Raw genomic sequence first — 19,551 nt, 5'->3', positions numbered from 1 at the left:
GCGTGGCCGGCGCGGGTTGGCGGCGGGCGCGGGGCGTGGCCGGCGGGGCGGGGCTCGGCGCGGCGGGGCGGGCGCGGATTGGCTGCGGGGCGGGGCGGGGCGGGGAGGGGCGGGGCGGGCGGGGTAACGGGCCCGGGCGGCGGCGGCGGCGGCGGCGGCGGCGGCGGCGGCGCGGGATGGGCGGGGGGCGGCGCGGGGCGCGGCGCTGAGCGGGGGCCCCATGGACCTGGACGTGGACTACGAGCGGCCCAACGTCGAGACCATCAAGTGCGTGGTGGTGGGCGACAACGCCGTGGGCAAGACCCGGCTCATCTGCGCCCGCGCCTGCAACGCCACCCTCAGCCAGTACCAGCTGCTGGCCACGCACGTGCCCACCGTGTGGGCCATCGACCAGTACCGCGTCTGCCAGGAGGTGCGGGGGCACCGGGGGGACAGGGGGGGGAAGGGGGGACGGCCCCGGACCCCGGGGGGGAGCCCCCCGGGGAGCCCCCCCCCCGCACCGGGCAGCCGCTGACCGCCGCCCCCGCAGGTGCTGGAGCGCTCCCGGGACGTGGTGGACGAGGTGAGCGTGTCGCTGCGGCTCTGGGACACCTTCGGGGACCACCACAAGGACCGGCGCTTCGCCTACGGCAGGTGGGGGGGGGGCGACGCGGGGGGCGCGGTCCCGCTCCGAGCCCCGGTGGCGGCGGGCGGGGGGCGCCGAGCACGAGGGACCCCCCCCCCCCGGGAGCCGACCCGCGGCCGGGCGGGATGCGGGGGGGGTGGGAGAGGTCTGCCCCCCCCCACACCTCCCACCCCCCTCCGGTGTCCGGTTGCAGCCCCGGGGGCACCGTGACCGCAGGGACCGGGCAGGCACCGGCTCCGGGGGCAGCTCTGGGTGCCCGGGGTGTCCCCGCAGGCAGCGGCAGCACCGGGGGGCTCCGGGGGGTATTTGGGACGCACAGGACCCACCACACCCGGGGCTGCACAGCCCTGGGGTCCCGGGGCAGGACCCGGGGGTCCCCGGCCGTGGCCGAGAGCAGGCACTGAGCCCCGGTGCCGTGCGGCTGAGCCCGTCCTGGCACCGGGAGATCCCCGTGGCCGTGGCTGTGACCGTGGCTGTGGCCGAGAGGGTGACAGCCCCCGCCCCCTCATGCCCCCCCTCGTGCCAAGTGGCTGGGCTGTAAACAACCCCTTCCCCGTGGCCTCTGGCACGTCCAGGCTCTTATCGCCCCGCCGCAGTGCGCCAGCTTGGCTTGGTGAGCTCTGAGCTCCCCTCCGTGTGGGGGGGCAGGGACCCCCGGTGGGAATGGGGGCACCCCCGGGTGAGGGGGCACAGCCCGGGGTGCCCAGAGGGCACCCAGTGCCACCACCCTGCCGTCCCCTTCCCCGCAGGGCAGCGGGTGCCGGCTGAGCTGCAGCTCCCGTGCTGGCCGGGGGCCCGGGGGGGCGGGAGGACGGCGTCTATCTTGGTCCCCGGCACGGGCCCAGCTCCAAACGCGGCTCCTGGTCACGTCTCGGAAGGCACGGACTAAAAACAAACCCAGCCTGGCGGCCACGCGGCTGCTCCCGGCCGCCCTGAGGGTCCCTTCCCACAGGGGTCCGGCCCCACAATGGGCACGGGACGGGTCTCGGGTCCCCTGTGCCTGCTCTGCCCCTGTCCCAGCTGCTGTTGGTGGGCATCTCCCTGCAGCCGCCGGTGCACGTGGCGCCTGCGGGTTGTGCCAGGACAGGGCTGCGCTGACCCCCTTCCTCCCCCTCCTCCTCCTCCTCCTCCTCGCCGCAGGTCAGATGTGGTCGTGCTCTGCTTCTCGCTGGCCAACCCCAACTCCCTGCGCCACGTGAAGACCATGTGGTACCCCGAGATCAAACACTTCTGCCCGCGGACGCCCATCATCCTGGTGGGCTGCCAGCTGGACCTGCGCTACGCCGACCTGGAGGCCGTCAACCGCGCCCGGCGCCCCCTGGCCAAGTGAGGCTGCGCCCGGCGGGCGGGCGGGGGGTCGGGGTTGGGGTCCGGGCCCCCCCATGCGGTGACACGGACCCGCTCTGCACCCCCAGGCCCATCAAGCCCACGGACATCCTGCCCCCGGAGCGGGGCCACGAGGTGGCCAAGGAGCTGGGCGTGCCCTACTACGAGACCAGCGTGGTGGCCCAGTTCGGCATCAAGGACGTCTTCGACAACGCCATCCGGGCCGCCCTCATCTCCCGCCGCCACCTGCAGTTCTGGAAGTCCCACCTGAAGAAGATGCAGCGGCCGCTGCTGCAGGCCCCCTTCCTGCCCCCCAAGCCCCCGCCGCCCGTCATCCACATCCCCGACCCCCCGGCCAGCCGCGGCTGGGGCCCCGCCGCCCTCTTCTGCACCCCGCTCTGCGCCGACGTCGTCTTCCAGCTGCAGGGCGGCCAGCAGGTCTTCGCCCACCGCGTCTACCTGGCCACCTCCTGCTCCAAGTTCTACGACCTCTTCACCCTGGAGGGGCCGCGGGGGGCGGCCAAGGAGCCGGCCGCCCGCGCCCGCAGCCTGGACGGGGAGCGGGGGGCGCTGGGCGAGGGGGCGCGCGCCCCGCTGCGGACCTCGCAGAGCGACGACGCCCTGCGGCCGGCGGCGGGGGACGGCGCGGTGCCCGGTGCCCGCGACCTGTCGGCGTGGGGCCGCGGCTTCGTCAGCATGCGCTGGGAGCTGGTGGAGGACCCGGTGGCGGGGCGGGAGAAGCGGATGACGGTGGTGTGCATGGACCGGCTGGTGCAGGCGGAGCCCTTCCGCGCCGTGCTGGAGTACCTCTACACCGGGCGGCTGGACCAGGCCCGCGGGGACCTGATGCAGGTGGCCACCATCGCCGAGCTGCTGGAGGTCTTCGACCTGCGCATGATGGTGGCCAACGTGCTCAACAAGGAGAGCTTCATGAACCAGGAGATCACCAAGGCCTTCCACGTCCGCCGTGCCAACCGCATCAAGGAGTGCCTGGGGAAGGGGGTCTTCGCAGGTACAGGGGGCGAGGGGTGGCGGTGCCCTGCTGGGGACATCACACGGGCTCCCTCCCCTCCGTCTGGGTCATTCGGCTCCCTCTGGGCTGTGCATGGACCTGGGCTCCTGGCCACCCTGAGCACTGCCCCTCCACCAGGGCCACGCTGGGCTGCGCTCCCAGAGCCCTCGTCCCCTCCCCATGCCACCCCTGGCACCCGTGTGGCTGTGCTGCTGTCCCTGTGCTGGGCTGGCTGCGGTGCGTGGGGCTCACGTCCCTGCAGCAGCCGTGGTGTGGGACGGGGATGGCCGAGGGGTGCCTGCCCCGTGCTGAACCTGTCCCTGTGCCATCCCAGACGTGGTTTTCCGCGTGGACGACGGGACCGTGCCGGCGCACAAGCCCCTGCTGATTGCCGGCTGCGACTGGATGATGGCCATGTTCCGGGGGGCTTTCCGGGAGAGCTACGCTGCCGAGGTGAGGGCACGGGGATGGCAGGGGGGGGACTTTGAGGCTGTCGTGGGGCTGTGGCTCTGCTGGCACGGGGCACACGGGGCCCAGCTGCGCCCATGGTGTCCCCATGGTGGGGCAGGCGATGCTGGTGGCGGGGCAGGGTCCGTCCTTGCTGCAGTGCCCACCCCACCGCCAGCGACTGGCCCCCAAACCCCTGTCCCTCCAGGTCTCCCTGCCGGGCACCAACTGCGCCTGCCTGCGCGCCGTCCTCGACTTCCTCTACACCGGCGTCTTCACCCCCACGCCCGACCTGGACGCCATGGAGCTCCTCATCCTCACCAACCGCCTCTGCCTGCCCCGGCTGCAGGCGCTCACAGGTGAGCCCCCCCGCGCCCTGCTGACGTCGGCTGCCAATACGATTACGGAGCCATGGGGACGGGATCGATGCGGCCCCGGGGTGTCATTAGCGGGGCCCTTATGTAAGAGCCCGACGAGCCCGGCGTAACCCCACCGCATGGCTGCACCGCGTCCCCCGGCGCTCACGGCCCCCCTCCCTGCCCCCAGAGCAGTACGCCGTGGACGAGCTGCTCCGAGCCTTCATGCAGCAGGTGGAGATCGACGAGCAGGTGATCATCTACCTGGAGATGACGCAGGTACGCAGGGTGGGGGGCACAGGGTGGGGGCTGCTCTGGGGCACGAAGCCCCAGGGCGGGCTCCGGGCTGTGAATCCCCAGCCCTGGCTCCCCCCATCCCCTGCCTGCAGTTCCACAACGCCCGGCAGCTGGCCGCCTGGTGCCTGCACTACATCTGCACCAACTACAACAGCGTCTGCCGCCGCTTCCCCCGGGAGATGAAGTTCATGTCCCCAGGTAGGCTGCGGGGGGCCGGGCAGGGATGGCCCCGGTTGTGCCGGGTCCGGCTGTGCCGTGACGTGCCGCCGTCCCCGCAGAGAACCAGGCGCACTTTGAGCGGCACCGCTGGCCGCCGGTGTGGTACCTGAAGGAGGAGGACCTGTACCTGCGCTCCAAGAAGGAGCGGGATCGCGAGGAGCAGCTGCAGCGCAAGCAGCACACCCGCAGCAAGTGGTGCTTCTGGCGCCCCTCGCCCCACGTCTCCTGAAGCGAGGGGCACGAGGGGCACGGCCGTGACGCGCCCCCGGGGCAGGGGGCACAGCCGCGCCCCGGCTGGCACAGGGCGGGGGGCTCCCCTCTCCGCCCCCCCTGCCCCGGGGCTGCAGCCGCTGCGGGCCCTGGGGGCTGCCTGTTTACACCCCCGTCCCCAGGCTGGTTTACAGGCGCTCGCTGCCGCCGCCGCTCTGGTTTACGGCCCCATTCCCCCCCCGCCGCCGCCCCGCGGTGCCTTTCCCTGGGGCGGTGGCGTGCCAAGCCGGGCAGGGCCCCCCCCACCCCGGCCGGCGCTGGTGCTACCTCTGACCGAGCAGTATTGTGGGGCTGGGGGCTCTGCTGCCCCCTCCCCTGCCAGGGCCCCGCGGGAGGGTGCTGGCTCCCCAGGCTGGGGCTCCCCGGCCGGGCTCTCTGGTGCTGTTATTTTCCCCCCTTCCTCTGCCTCAGCGGAGGTGGGGGCCAAGCTGTGAGCGGGGCACGGGGCGGGAGGGCGGAGGGGCCGCGGGGGCTGCGTGTGCCACAGGAGCTGCCCCTGCCCGCCGAGGGCGCCCCGGCTCACCCCGGTCATCTCTGTGCCTTGGACACGTCCCGGCGGGGCCGACGTCCCCGTCCCGGTGTCCCTGCGCTGCACAACCCTTTGTACACTTTTCTACTCCGCTCGCCCCGACCCAGCACAACCTCCCGGGCGCCTGCGCCCGCCTCAAGGGCTCTTTGTACCTTCGCCTTCCCAACCACTGTGAGTGGGGCGCCGCGCTTCGCCGCGCCGAGTTTTAACCTTTAATAAAGCCTTTTGTAACGGGACGGGGCTCCCGCTCCTGCTCAGGGTCCCACAGCAAGGAGCAGACGCGGGGGGCTCGGTTCAGGTGCGTTTATTGTGGGGGAGGTACGGGGCTGGGGGGACAGGGCAGGGTGCGGAGTCCTGACCCATAGCCGGGGGGGCAGCACATGGGGGTGCAGCATGAGCAGGGGGGTGCGATGATTGGGCTCAGTGGTGCTGGGAAAGGGGCACGATGGGGGCCAGGGGCTGTGGCCCGCAGCTGGGGGCAGAGCAGTGCGTGGGCAGCGGGCCCCCTGCCCACAGCGCGGCTCTCCCCCAGCGCAGCAGCAGGGGCTGGGGCTGGGGCTGGGGCTGGGGCTGGGGCTGGGGCTGCCTTTCCCAGGGCCGGACCCTGCTGCTGCCAGGAGCTGCAGGAAGCTCCTGCGGGGCCGAGCCGGATCCGGGAGCTGCGGGAAGCTCCTTCCCTGCCTGCTGAGGACAGGGCCTGCCCCGGGCAGGGCCCCCCCGCACATGGGGCCCCCCTGCCCCCGCAGGGCCCTGGGAACAGCAGCCAGCAGAGAGGGACTGGGACAGGGACAAGGACCAGGGGGACAGCAACTGCTGGGACAGGGCCGAGCCCTGCCCTGGACGCAGAGGGGGAAGCACCGGGAACGTGGGGGGAGCCCCAGCACGGCCTGTGCCCCCTTCCAGCATCCCCAATCTGGGGCAGGGTCAAAGCCAGCAGGGAGCCGGGCTGAGGCTGGGGGCTGGAGCAGGGGGACAGCCTGCTGGCACGCAGCGCCACGGCTCGGCTGGGTGACCTCGCAGCCTGTCCCTGGGGCGCTCAGCTGGCCTGGAAGAGCGCAGTGCGGCCGCCTCTGCTTTTTCCAGCCCAGGAGCGCAGCTGCGGCCCCGCACTGCTGGCTGCCAGCCGGGGTCCCGCTGGGACGCGGCCGTGCCCGGGGCGGCTGGCAGGGCGCGGAGGCTCCTCGCCCCAGCCCGTCCACGCTGCCCCGAGGCAGGGCGGCCCACGCTGCAGCACCCGTGGGTGCGGCCCCCCCCGCAGGGAGCGGCTCCCGCAGCCCTCCCGGCCGGAGCAGCGTGCAGGGCAGGTTCGCCCTGGATCCTCTCCTGTTTGAAGCAGAGGTGCCGCGGGGAAGAGGGGAGCCGGTTCTGCTCCTCCCCACCACTGCTGCTACCAGAGCCTGCGTGGAGGCAGCTGCTGCTCAGACACATCAGCCCTGCCGCCTCCTGCCCTCCCAGGGGGGCTCAGGAGGGGGCAGGGGGGGCAGCTTTCGGCTCAGGGACCCACAGCGCCGTGCAGCTGGGTCCCACTGAGCCAGAGCAGCTTGGAGCTGATGTTCCCCGTGCACGGCCATGCCCCGCTGAGGGCAGGTTTGCTTTGGGAGTGACAGGAGCCCCCTTCAGCTCCACCTCTGCACTGATTGCCACCCCGCTGGGGCACAGCTCTGGGCCGGGGGGTGCCTGGTGGCCTGGCTCGGGCCCGAGGGCCCCGCTCACAGCCTACACCTGGCTGTAGCGGAAGATCTCGCTGAGGTCGTAGCCGGTCACGGCGAAGGAGCAGCCCTCGGGGTCGCAGAAACGGGCTCCGCAGATCTGGGTGTCAGTCACACACTCGGCGTGGCAGTGCTCGATCTGCAGCGGGACGAGGAGCCAGCGTGAGCGGCACCGGGAGCTGAGCACAGCCAGCACTGCCCCAGCCCCACACCTGCCTGCAGGAGCATCAGCTCGGAGCAGTGCGGCCACACCAGCGCTCCCCAGCTCAGGGGCACAAGAACCTTTCTCTTCTCACAGCCCCACTGCTCGAGGGCAGGACTCAGGATCACGCCCAGAGGGAACAGCGCTGGGCCACCGCGCAGCAGCTCAGGCTGGGCCCAGGGGGCTTCCAGCCAGCAGCTCAGCTCCGCAGCCCCCAGCAGCAGCAGCACCTCGCGGGAGGCTGCGTGACCCAGCAGCACCAACCCGCGGGCCCACTGGGGCAGCAACACCCCGCAGGGACCCACCCTGGCTCCGGGTTCCCTGCTGGGTGTCCGTGTCCCAGGCCTCACCTCGACATCGTCGGTGTCTGGGTTCCTGCTGAGCTTCCAGACGTGAACGAAGGAGTCCTCAGCCCCCGAGAGCAGCTGTGGAGGGAAGCAGCAGAGGGGCCGTGGGGACCAGGACACCAGGGGGGCGCAGCACAGCGTGACGGTGCTGAGCAGCCCCTGCTCCAGCAGGCCGGGTGCCCGCTGCGGGCAGCTTCCCCCTCACCTTTCCCGTCAGTGGCGCCAGGTCCAGGGCGTAGATCCAGCGAGCGTGAGCGTTGACCTCTGCTCGCAGGACGCCCGTCGCTGCCTCGTACAGCCGAATCTGCCCGTTGCCATAGCCAGCAGCAACGACCCCGTTCCAGAGCTTCACGGAGGAGCAGGTGCAGCTGGGCACAGGGGCACGCGTCACCTCCTCCCCTCCCGGCTGCACACCCGCACACCGGAGCCGGGGGTCCCCTCCTGTCCTCCCCAGCACCCTCCCAGTCCCACAAAAGAGCCTGGAAGGGTCCGGCCGGGGATGTCCGGCACCGCCTCGCTGTGGGGATCCTGCCGCGCTGCTCCGGCTTACCCCAAGGCTGGGATCTTGTTGAGCAAGGTGAACTCCTCTCCAGAGCGCCAGATGCACAGGGCCCCCGCGTCGTCGGCAGTCACCAGGTCCCCAGCCCCCTCCTGCAGGAGGGACGTGGGGTCAGCAATGCCCCCGGGGCGGCCCCAGGCACCGAGCTGCTGCTGCTGCTGCTGCGCACCGGGGCCAGAGCCTGCAGCAGGACAGGCTTAAAGCTCAACTACCCCCCGAAACTGCTGACATTCTGTGAACGAGGAAGGCTGGGCTGTGATCGTACACGGGCATTTCAGTTGAAACATGTCGGTGTTTGGCAATGCTAATTACACAGGGGATAAATTTGTGAGAACAGTCACTACATCTCCTCCCTCGGCTTTCGAGTCACAACAGACTTCACCTCGACACGCAGCTCGGATTGCATGTGCAAAGCTTGCTAGAAAGCCTTTCAAACAAACCACAGAGCAAAGTCCGAGCACAGCGAGTTAGAGAAGTCAGCCAGAGACAGATGAGAGACGAGAGAGCAGCTTTCGCATAAACAAGCTCCATATCCAGGCTAATTGGGAACCAGTTCTAAGCAGTTAATTGTTCAAGGGAGTCCCAAGCGCAGAGCAAGTTAAATGTACCTAATTAGAGAAAGTGTTTGAAAGTGTCCTCGTTGGGAAGTGTGCAGCCAGTAATGAGGAAGCCAATTAGCACATCTGCAGAAATGTCAACCCGAACGAACTGAAGTGGAGGAAGCCCCATCCTGGCTGCAGCCTGCTCTGTGCTCAGGAGGATCTGCACGTGGCAGCAGGAAGGTCACCGCGGTGTCGGTGGCGGCTCGGACAGGACACCTCCATCCATTCGGTGAATTTAGCGAGGGGAAGCAGGCTCCTGGCCTCAGGCACCTCCTGCAGCCAGCCCCGGGTGCGGAGCTCTCGGCCCCGTTGGCGCTGCCCTCGGCCTCCCCCACTCCCGGGGAGCAGAACCGCGCTCTGCACCGGCAGCTCGGCGCCTGGGCTTGCTCCGGGTTGGGGTGTGCCAGGGCTGCGCCCCCCCACCCTGGGGAGGGTCTGGCCCAGCAGCTCCCCGCCCGCACGCTGGGAGCCTGAGTTCAGCGTGTGTTTGTTCAGGGCTGGTTTTGCTCATTTGCTCGTGTGGCAGACCGGCCTTGGGCTTCAATAGCTGCTGTGTGCTCTGGCACGCACCCCGCTGCATCACAGGATATTCTCTGGCAATTACTCACACGCCCACAGCCACCCTTCCTGCGGGAGGGCCTCAGCTCATCTCTGTCAGGATGGTTCTGCCTCTGCACGGTTTGGTTTCTGAGACTTTGGGTGACCGGGACTGGGGTTCGGTCAGCTCAGAGACGGGGAGATGGAGGAGCTGAAGAGGCAGGAACTGGCTGGACTCTGACAGCACAGCCGGGACAGCTGACGGGGTGGCTGCTCCCAGCTGTCTGAGCAGAAGGAAGAGCCCTGAAATGCCAGCCTGCACACACAGCGTCTGGGGCTACTCCCGATCACAATCTGCTTCTGCTGCACGCCACGCTGAGCCAGCCAGCTGGGGTACAGGCTGCAGCAGGGGCTGAGGCATCCCAAGCCAGGGCTTCACCCGGACCTGTCCTGACCCCCCCCTAACAGCAGAGACCCCCCCGGTGCCACGGCAGCCTCGGGAGCCAACGTCCTGGGTGAAGGAAGGGAGGTGAGAGCTGCCTGTGCCCTGCACCGCAGGGGGAGGCCACCTCAGCTGCACTACACCAGCACGGGGACTGGGCTGGCTGCGGTGCCACACACCGGGAAAGGCCCCGGGCAGCCCCCAGCACCCCCTCCCACGGCCGGGGCTCCTGCAGCACCTCTGGCCCCGGTGGCCACGCACGTACCGGAGCCTGGCCCAGCTCCGCCGCGATGTCGGTGATGGCGTGGCGGTGCTCCTCCAGGACCTCGCTCACCGTGACGTTGGTCCCTTTGTGGGGGATGTCGAACACCAGCACCATCCCGGAGGACGTCCCTGCAGGGGGACCGGACCGGAGGTGTCAGCAGGGACGCATCCCACAGCCGAGCCCCCAGCTCCTGCCGTGCTCCACTCCCCCCCAGCCCTCTGCCTGTGTGAGGCCACGCAGACCGACCCCTCTGCCAGGCACAGCTGCCCCCACGTCGCCCCGTTCCACCCGGGGCCACAAAGGCCACCCGGCGTGTCCCTGCCTTGCCCTCCTCCCTCTGGCTGCCCCACGTCACTCACCCACGCAGATGAAGCGTTCTCCAGCTGCAGCGATCCCTCGGGCAAACACGGCTTGTGCTGGAAGGAACCAAGAGCTGGCTGCAGCCTGTGGCAGCCCACAGGAACACCCAGTTGAGCATCATCCCCAGTCCTGTGGTTGCCACAGGGCCCCTCCAGCCTTCCTAGGCCCACGTCAGGATGGTGCAAAACCTCCTCCAGACCCTTCTACTGACCTGCCGTGTAGCTCTAGCCTGCCTCAGCCCTGCCTGGACATGGGAGCAATGCTGCTGAGGACCCAGACCAGCAGGAACCAGGCTGCCCAACAGGAACACCTGATCCCACACCCCCAGGAGAAGCACAGGGAGGTCTGGGGGCCCTTTGCTGCGCTCCCCCTGCGGCACTCACCTGGCGACTGCTCTGTGATGTCCAACGCGTGCCAGTAAACCATGACGGAGCCATCCGACTCATACATCTGGGAAGAGAAAAAGCAGCGGGGTGAGAGCTGGCCGCGGGGAGAGCTGCTCCCACAGCCCCAGGCCATGAAGCCTGGCTGCCCCCAGCCCACCCCCGGCCCTGGCCGCCCCGCAGGAGCCGCCTCACCTGGACGCCTTTCTGCGAGGTCAGCACCAGCAGCACGCGGGCCGGCAGCACGCACCAGGCGGCCTGCAAGGGAGCACGGAGCAGTCAGGGGCTGGGGAGGGGGCTGCGGGCAGGACCCCTCACCCCCCCCCTCCCCAAAATCGGGCCGCCCCACCCCGCAGCCACGCTGGGCTCTGACCTCGGTGACCCCCCAGGCCCGCACGGGGCCCCTCGAGAGGCTCCTTGGGAGGCTCCTTCCCCCCCCGCCGCCTCCTCCCGGTACCGGAGCACCCCCCCCCCCGGCTGGGCCCTGCCTCCGCCCGGCCGGCACCGGGCACCGGACACCGGGCGGGGGGGGAGCGGCAAGGCCCGGGCATCACCGGGGAGCGCTGCCCGCCTCGGGGTGCCAGGAGGGGAACGGGAAACAGGGAACGGGACCGGGACCGGGATTGGGACCGGGATCGGGATCGGGACAGGGACGGGGACCGGGACCGGGACAGGGACAGGGACCGGGATCGGGATTGGGACCGGGATCGGGATCAGAATCGGGACCGGGACAGGGACCGGGACCGGGATCGGGATCGGGACGGGGACCGGGACAGGGACGGGGACCGGGACAGGGACCGGGATCGGGACCGGGACCGGGATTGGGACCGGGACTGGGAGCGGGATCGGGATCAGAATCGGGACCGGGACAGAGACAGGGACAGGGACCGGGACCGGGATCGGGATCGCGACCGGGACTGGGATCGGGATCGGGACCGGGACCGGGACAGGGACCGGGATCGGGACGGGGACCGGGACCGGGACAGCGCCGCGGCAGGCACCGGGCGGGACCGGGACCGGGACCGGGACCGGGGCTGAGACCGGGGGAGGGCCCGGGGCGTCCCCGCCGGCCCCACCTGCGTGACGGCAGCGGCGGCGGCTGCCGGTGCGGCGTGAGGGGCGCGCAGCTGCCGCTGGGAGCCGCCCAGGCCGTCGTTGGCGGCGCTGAGCACGTTAACGGCGGGGCCGTGCACGGCGCAGAAGCAGGCCAGCTGGCGCTGCGGCAGGCGCAGCACGCTCAGGTTGTTGTACAGCGCCGAGCTGCTGCCGCCCAGCTGCACGCTCCTGTCCCGCCGGTACATCCCGGTGATCCCGGAGCCCCCCCCGGTGCCCCCCCGGTGCTCCCGGTGCCGCCTCAGCCCCGCGCCGCCGCAGCCATGGAGACGGAGACGGCGGCGCCGCGTGATGACGTCACGCGCGGGGAGGCGTCACCGCCGCGCCGCGGGGCGGGGCCGCGTCGCCATGGAGACCGCGACGCCTCGGAGAGGGGTGGGGGGGGGGCGGGGGAGGACGGGGGGGTCCCGGGGGGCTCCGTGGGCACGGGTGGGGGGCGCGGGATGGGGGGGAGGGGAACGTGGGGTGGGTGTGCGCTGGGGGGGGTGGGGTGGGATGGGGGCACCGGGAGGGGCGGGGAACTGGGGGGGGCTGGGGGCACTGGGAGGAACTGGGAGGCACTGGGAGGGGTTGGGGGCACTGGGGGCACTGGGATGTGCTGGGGGATACTGGGGAGTGCTGGGAGGCACTGGGATGCACTGGGGACACCAGGAGGAGCTAGGGGCACTGGGATGTGCTGGGGGCACTGGGAGGAACTGGGAAGCACTGGGATGTGCTGGGGGCACTGGGATATGCGGAGGTATACTGGGAGGAGCTAGGGGCACTGGGAGGAACTGGGAGGCACTGGGATAGACTGGGGCACTGGGATGTGCTGGGGGCACCAGGAGGGGCTGGGGGGCACCGGGATGTAGGGGGGGGCACTGGGATGTGCCAGGGGCACTGGGAGGAGCTGGATGGCACTGGGGAGTGCTGGGGATACTGGAATGCACTGGAGGCACCGGGAGGAGCTAGGGGCACTGGGATGTGCTGGGGGCACTGGGATGTGCTGGGGGATACTGGGGAGTGTGGTGGGTGCGGGGGTGCCAGCCCAGGGGGTGCCGGGCGGCAGCGGGGAGCCCCCAGGCCTGCTGGGCTCCTCCTGGGCGCCACGGGCAGCACGGCCACAATGCCGGCGGTGTGTCGGTGCAGAGCATGGCCTCCCGCGAGCGTGCGGCCGCCTCCAGGCTGCGCGGGGACAAGTCCCGGCCCTCCACGGCCGCCGCCGTCCCCACGGACATCGTCCCGGGGCGCCTGAGCGAGGCGCAGTGGCTGGCGCTGCTGGCGGCTGAGGAAGGGGACGGGGACGTGGGGGACGCCCTGGAGGAGCTGCTGGGCCGTGTGCTGGAGGAGTGCTTCCACGTCTACCTGGCTCGGCAGGTGGGCAGCCCTGCACCGCCTGCGGGACGCCGCGGCCACCGTCCCCGTGGGCCCCTCGCCCGGTGGCCGCGGGGCCGGGGGCTGCCAGGCGTCCCCGTGCGAGCCCCGCTCCCGGCTGCCCTTTGCCACCGCACCGGGCACCGAGGCGGGTCCTGTGCTCGCAGCGCGTGCCCTTCACCGTGAGCCAGGCGAGGGACGCCGTGCTGCAGGTGGCCGAGTGGCGCTTCCAGGCGCGGGACGAGGGGGACGCGGAGCTGGAAGGTGGCGCCTGGCAGGAGGACGAGGAGCCCGAACCCTGCGCCATCGACGCCTGGGCTCAGGGCTCGGTTCCCGTCCTGCAGGAGCACCCGTCCCCGCGCCTGGGGGACAGAGAGGTGACAGCCCCCCGGCCCCTCCTGCGCCCCGCACACCCTGGGTTTTCCTTCCTCCTGTGTGTGGGGTCTGGGGGGGAGCTCGGCTGGCTGGGGCTGAGCCCGGGGGTCCTCACAGCCATGGCCACATCGGGGTGAGGGGCAGGAGGGGTCTGGGTGCTTGCTGCAGCTGCTCAGGGCATCGTTTGGGAGTTGGAACAGTTCCCATCCCCGCATCCTCTGCGTGATGCCACAGGGCTGTGTGGGTGACGAGGGGCCAGTGCCTGCAGCAGCCCTGGTGCAGCCCGAGCAGCCCCCCCCGACATGGGGGCAGCCCTCGGAGCCAGCCCAGGCTGAGCACCCCCAAAGCGCCCCCAGCTTTGCCCTTCCTGGGCAGGTGCCGCATGTGGGGGCTGTGGCTGGGGCTGTGCTGCTGTGCAGGGGGGGTGCCCTGCCCCAGCGCTGCCCCCGTGTCCTGGCCAGGTCTCCAGCACCGACACCGTCCTGTCCGAGGCCGAGTGCGCCTCCTCGGCACCCCGCAGCGTGCCAGCACCTTCCCACACGCCTCTGCTGCAGGACGGGGCGCTCACCGCTCCCCAGCCACCCAGGGGAAGATCCAGCAGCTCCCGCAGCCCAGCGCCACGACCAGCCCCACGACCAGCCCCACAGCCAGCCCCACAGCCAGCCCCAGTCCACCCTGCCGCGGCACGGCCCCACCGCCAGCCCCAGCACCAGCCCAAGCCCAAGCCCTCGCCTGGCCTCAAGAGCCCGGAGCCCCTGGCACAGAGGGAGGCTGGCACCTCGGCGAAGGTCAGCGTGGACGGGCTGCTGCTGCCTCTCTCCTGCAGACCCCTGGTGAAGATCCAGACGGGGAGGCCCCCGCGCAGCAAGGCGAGGGCGTGTGGTAAGCCCGGCACCACACTGGGAACCTCCCAGCTGGCCCCTACCAGGCGCTGGATCCGGCCCCAGGTGGAGGTGCTGGACCCGGGCGAGGAGGCCAAGTGGCAGCCGTGTCCCCCGGCCGCCCGCCGGCACAGCCGGGAGCCTCGGAGCCCCTCCGTGCGGCGCAAGGGGCCGGGCAGCTCGCTGCCCCCCCTGGGGCTGGCAGCTGCGGGGGGGGCACAGCTCCTGCCACCCGCCCCGGGGGCCCGGCAGCCCAGCAGCCCCCAGCCCCCAGAGCTGGGCTCCTTGCTGGGTGCCGTCCGGCTGGCCCCCGGCGTCACCATCAGGCGTGGAGAAGGCGAGAGGCATGGGCTCTGCCTCCCTGCACACCACGAGGAGGAGGAGGAGGAGGAGATGGGGGAGGCCAGGCGGGACCTGAGGCCCCTGCGCCCCGCTGTGCCCTTCCCCACCATTGCTGTGAGCCAGGTCACCGGCTATGGCCCACGTTGAATGCAGCACCCATCTGACACCTCCCAGGCTGTGGGTCAGTGTTTGGTGTGTGGGGACCTCTCTGCTCGGGGCCAGCCCCATTCCCATCCTGGCATGTCCTGCACAGAGCCGTGGGCACTGCGGGTGCCGACCCCCTGCTCCCCTCTGTAGGCTCTGTGTGACCCGGGGCTGCTGCTGGCAGCCACCTCCTAACCCAGTGCCTCCAACGCCGCTCCCTCCCCTCCTCTCCTGGGCATTTCCCAGCAGCTGCCGGGTCTGGCACCGGGGGCTCCCGGTGTCCTGATGCACTGTGTGTGCCCTCACCCCGGGCACGAAGCACAGCCTTGTGCCAGGCTGGGTGCCCGCACCCCTGCTGCTCCCCGGCCTCATGCACCGGGCAGCCCCGGGCTGGGAGGGCAGAGCTGTGGGCACGGGCTGGGGAACGGGCTCCAACAGCTCCCCGCCTGCTGCCAGCCCCGTGCCCACCAGCCCCGTGCCCACCAGCCCCCTCGCCCTGCCGGAGCTCAGGTGCTGCGCCGCATGCTGGGGGTGCGGGCTCGTCCTGTGGGCTGAGTGCCACTGATGGATGCAGCGCGTGGTGAGGTTGGGCTCTTCACAAGCTCTGGGAAACAAAGCAAATAAACTCGAGGTGCTCCCGTAGCACCTGGGAAGCAGCACTCGGCAGCAATCATTTATCATGCCAGCATGCTGCTTTTCAGCTCGGCTGGGGGACCGAGCCACCACAGGGCTGGCTCTGACAGCTCTCTGGCTGCACAAGTGCCCCAGTTTTGCTAAAAAGAACCATTTCTGGGCTGTGCCGGTCTGCTGATACTCAGGGGTGGCTCAGCTGGGGACGGGGATCGGCACCGGGGAAATGCCCGGCGTGTCCAGGGAGCAGTGGCAGAGCTGGGCCGGTGATGCTCATCCAGCACCAGATGCTTCGAGTTGCCTGTGCCCGGGGGAGCTGGAAGCGTTCCCCAGGGAGTACTGCCGGTGCTGCTGCCGGTGGAACGACCAGAAGGGGATGGCCAGGAGCATGCCAAGGAGAAGAGCGGTGCCGGTGTCCCCAAACTGCTGGGCGCATTGGGAATAGCTTCCCTCAAAAAGTGCGTCTAGTGCACTGCAATAAAGTATACCTACTAATGAAGTATACCTACTAATGAAGTGTACCTACTAACGAAGTGTACCTATTAATAAAGTATACCTACTTTACAACCCTGTGGTTGTGGAGTCTTTTCTGTGTGTCAGTTTGGCGAGCCAGGCAGGAGGGCTCTGTTTGGCTGAGGGATCGACTGTGGAGCGGACCTCCTAGGTGCACCCCGAGCCTTTTCTCTCTCAGAGGAGCTCCTCTCCCAGCTGCTCACTGCGGGGATAGAGGAAGATCCTGTGGCTGCGGACAAACGGTATGCCTTAATAAAGGTATATATATAAAGCCAATTGGCCGGGGAGGTCGATAAGCTGCATAGAGATGTCTAGCGCGTGACATGAACCCCGAGGGCGTCCTGGAAGGTGGCCGGTAGAGCGGCCAAACGGGGTTGGGGTAGAAGCCATTGTTCCCTGGTTCCAGGAACCACAAGGAACCTCCTAAAAGATTGTGGAAGAGACGGGAGGAGGGTAGGCGAGCTTTAATGGTAACTGGCACAGTGTTTGCAGCTGCTGGGGGAATCATTCTAATTGGAATAATAATTGTATGTTGTCTTTGTAAAGGCCCGGGCATTTGTTAAAGTATTCTTTCAAACATCTGTAAAGATATGTGAATATAGTGTCATATAGGAACTGCCATTGGGGTGTATGCCAAAGGGAACTACATTTGCTCTGGCGTGTTATCGGTCCTTCAGGCTCAGCTGTCCTTGGTGCAATCGTCTACAGGCAGTTGATTTACGGTGGCCTGATTCGGTTTGCATATATTGTGGATTTTGGAGGGAATTGGGATAAACCAGTAAGCAGCTCCTGAGAGGACGGTGGAACGTTAACTGCTATAGATTGGAACGGGACAAGGCCAAAGCAAAGAAATCTCACAGAAAAGCCCCTTAGGATGTATACTTACACATTGGAGGGATACAGTGGGTCGAGGGGGGACAGAGAGTAAAAGAACTCTCATCAAATACTGTAATTAGTGGTGGCCACTTTATAAATCAGAGGATGGAGAGAAGTGGCCCCTCAATGGAGCTATTAATTATAACACTATATTACAGCTGATGTTGTTACTGAGAAGAGAAAGTAAATGGGATGAGGCTGCACATGCAGACATGGTTTTCACTCTCCGAAATCACGCGGGGTGGCAGAGGGACTGTGGAACTGTGCCTCCACAGGACCCCGTGGTGTTAGCCCTCGAGGGAGGAAACAATAAGGGACTTAAAGGCAAATTGAGGCGGTGCTGTTCAGCGTGCAGCATCGGGCAGAGGTGTACTGAGATAAGTAAAATTCATCGGGGACCAGAACAAGACCTGATAGATGTGTTTAAGCCTCCCCACGACAAGAACAGGGTGATGACTCAGATGAGACTGTGACTCCTCCTGTATCCTCCCGTGCCAGGAACAAGTCTATTTTACAGGCACCACTCCGAGAGGCAGTAGGACCTGACGGTGGAACAATGCTGATCGGGGAACCTTTCTCTACCACGGATTTAGAGGCTTGGAAGAGGGTTGCCAAAGAGTACCAGAATGATCTGATAGGGGTAATGAAACATTCCCAGTTTATTATGAGACAATACAACCCTGACTGGAATGATATTCAGCTGTTATTGGAGTATATGACGGAAACAGAGAAACAGCTGATTCTGAAAACTGCAGCAGATTTGGCTGAGGAACATTATAAGGCTGCAGGAGGGGATGTTCAGGAGTACCTCCCCCTTCAAGATCCAAAGTGGGACCCAAATAGGTCGGCCCATATGGAGAGGTTCCAGGCCTATCAGGGGTGGATTTTGAAGGGAATGGAGGGGGCCATTCCCAAGACCATAAACTGGTCAGCTCTGTGTGCAATTAAGCAAGGACCCTCCGAGTCACCATCTGAGTTCCTGGATCTCCTGAGGGATGTAACCCGCCGTAACACACCGCTGGATCCCGGGCCGGAGGTAGGAATGCAACAGCTATTGTTGTATACAACAGCCAGTATCTTTGTTTTTGGGACAGTCAACAGGAGATACCAGGCGCAAGCTCCAGAAGCTGCACACCACAGAGAGCAGGAATTTGGAAGTGCTATTGGATGAAGCGTGGAGGGTGTTTAGTAATAGGGCGGATTGTGAGCAAGGGCAGAAGAGAATAGTGGCAGTTGTCAAGGGAGAAAGGAAACCCAGGTGGGGACCACCTCGGCTGGGAAAGGATCAATGTGTGCTGTGCAAAAGGTTTGGGCACTGGAAGGGTGAATGTCCGGAGAGACAGGAACGTAGAGGGGTAGGGAGAGAGAAGCAGAGGAGAGGGGTGGCTCATGTGAAAGGAGATTGACGGGGACCTGGGGAATCTACCCTAGCAGATCCTCCACTGGTTGTAATGAACCAAGGGGAGGAACAGAAAGAAATCCTTTGGTAGAAAGGCCCATGGGATACCATAGTTTTATTAGATGGTTAATTCCTAGCGTAGGAGTGAGCGATTTGGAAAAGGCAATAGTAAATATTTCAGCCGAATTAGAACGGGTAGAGAATTCTACCACAGATGCGATAAAAGCACTACAGGTAGAAATCTCGTCCCTCAGTAAGGTGGTTTTTACAAAATTGAATGGCATTAGATTTATTAGCAGAGAAGGAAGGGGGAGTGTGCACTGTAATAAATCAGAGTTGCTGTACGTATATCGATCAATTCCAAAGAGTAGGAACCGATTTAGGGTACTAAGTAAAGTACTTAGTACTTTAAGTACTAGGTAAAAGAATTTACTTAATTTGGAAGAAAGGGGGGGAATTGAGATGGGGAAGATGCTAAAACTTTTCTGAATTAGTATTTAGCTACATATATGTTAAAATATCCTAATTATCAGGGATGTGAACCTAAAAATATCCTAATTATAGGGATGTGGATGAGAACCTTATGACAAGCAGAGGTAAAAAGAAGATACGGCTCAAGGCCAAAGGATGAGGGAAGAACGAACAACTTATTAGGGAAGAATGAACAACTTGTTGGCAGGACACAAGGCTGTACTGGGTCTGGCTGGGATGTTACCGTTCCCTGCAGCAGTGCACGCAGCGCTGCGCCTTGCAGCTGGCACGAGAACAGCAGTGGGATCACACCAGGGTTGGGTCTGCTGCGGAGCAGTGCTGGCACAGCATCGGGGCTCCCTGACCCTCCTAGGGGGTGGGCAAAAAAGTGAGAAAAGGAACATCCCCAGGGCAGCTGACCTAAAGCAACCAAAGGGATATTCCACACCAAATGATGTCACGCTCAGCGATAAAAGGTGGGAACAGGAAGAAGAGGGGAGGGGTGGGCGCTCCTTGGGAAAACGTCGGTCCTCTTCCGAACACCGGCTCCGTGCGTTGAGGCCCTGCTTCAAGGACGTGGTCAATCATCGCTCCTTTGTGGGAAGTAGAGAGTAATTTCTTTCCTCTGTGCTTCCATGTAGCCTTTAGTTGTTTTGTTTGTTGTTATTTTTTCTTTTTTTTCCTTTCCCCCTCCCTTTCCCCCTTTCCCTTGTTTTTCCCGTTAGTTAAATTGTTTAGTTAATAATAATATTTCCTTAATAATAATAATAATAATTATTATTTTTTTCCTTTAATTAAATTATCCTTATCTCAACCTGTGAGTTGTTCTTTACTTTACTTCTTCCCCTCCTCATCTAAGGAGAGGGAGTGAGAGAGCGGGTGTGGTGTTTAGCTGCCTAGCATGGTAAAACCACCACAAAGGCAAAGATAAGTAAAAAAGGCCTAAATACTGTCCAACAAAAGGTAA

General features: G+C 66.3%; 3 protein-coding genes across 3 annotated transcripts; 2 read left to right on the top strand and 1 right to left on the bottom strand.

Annotated features, from left to right (window-relative positions):
• Nucleotides 1-205: 205 nt before the first annotated feature.
• LOC116488895 (rho-related BTB domain-containing protein 2-like) lies at nt 206-4,571 on the top strand. Its single transcript, XM_032186883.1, has 9 exons — nt 206-412; nt 530-633; nt 1,766-1,951; nt 2,041-2,963; nt 3,298-3,416; nt 3,619-3,769; nt 3,957-4,045; nt 4,156-4,261; nt 4,342-4,571. Exons 1-9 carry the CDS (start codon nt 221-223, stop codon nt 4,509-4,511), a joined length of 2,040 nt encoding a protein of 679 aa, XP_032042774.1. The 5' UTR covers nt 206-220; the 3' UTR covers nt 4,512-4,571.
• Nucleotides 4,572-5,668: 1,097 nt separating this feature from the next.
• Nucleotides 5,669-11,791, bottom strand: WDR54 (WD repeat domain 54). Its single transcript, XM_032186718.1, has 9 exons — nt 11,564-11,791; nt 10,683-10,745; nt 10,488-10,554; nt 10,104-10,160; nt 9,745-9,872; nt 7,890-7,990; nt 7,545-7,707; nt 7,343-7,417; nt 5,669-6,929 (listed from the first exon to the last, which is right to left on the bottom strand). The coding sequence occupies exons 1-9, from the start codon at nt 11,786-11,788 to the stop codon at nt 6,798-6,800; spliced, it is 1,011 nt and encodes a 336-aa protein (XP_032042609.1). The 5' UTR covers nt 11,789-11,791; the 3' UTR covers nt 5,669-6,797.
• Nucleotides 11,792-12,731: 940 nt separating this feature from the next.
• C4H2orf81 (chromosome 4 C2orf81 homolog) lies at nt 12,732-14,698 on the top strand. The gene is made up of 3 exons (XM_032186952.1): nt 12,732-12,956; nt 13,121-13,330; nt 13,790-14,698. Exons 1-3 carry the CDS (start codon nt 12,732-12,734, stop codon nt 14,696-14,698), a joined length of 1,344 nt encoding a protein of 447 aa, XP_032042843.1.
• The last annotated feature ends 4,853 nt before the right edge of the window (nt 14,699-19,551 follow it).

This window comes from Aythya fuligula, chromosome 4 (genome assembly GCF_009819795.1).
Source record: "Aythya fuligula isolate bAytFul2 chromosome 4, bAytFul2.pri, whole genome shotgun sequence".
Taxonomy (NCBI): Eukaryota; Metazoa; Chordata; class Aves; order Anseriformes; family Anatidae; genus Aythya; species Aythya fuligula.
The sequence above is the reverse complement of the archived record's forward strand: the minus strand, read 5'-3'. Positions and strand labels throughout refer to the sequence as shown.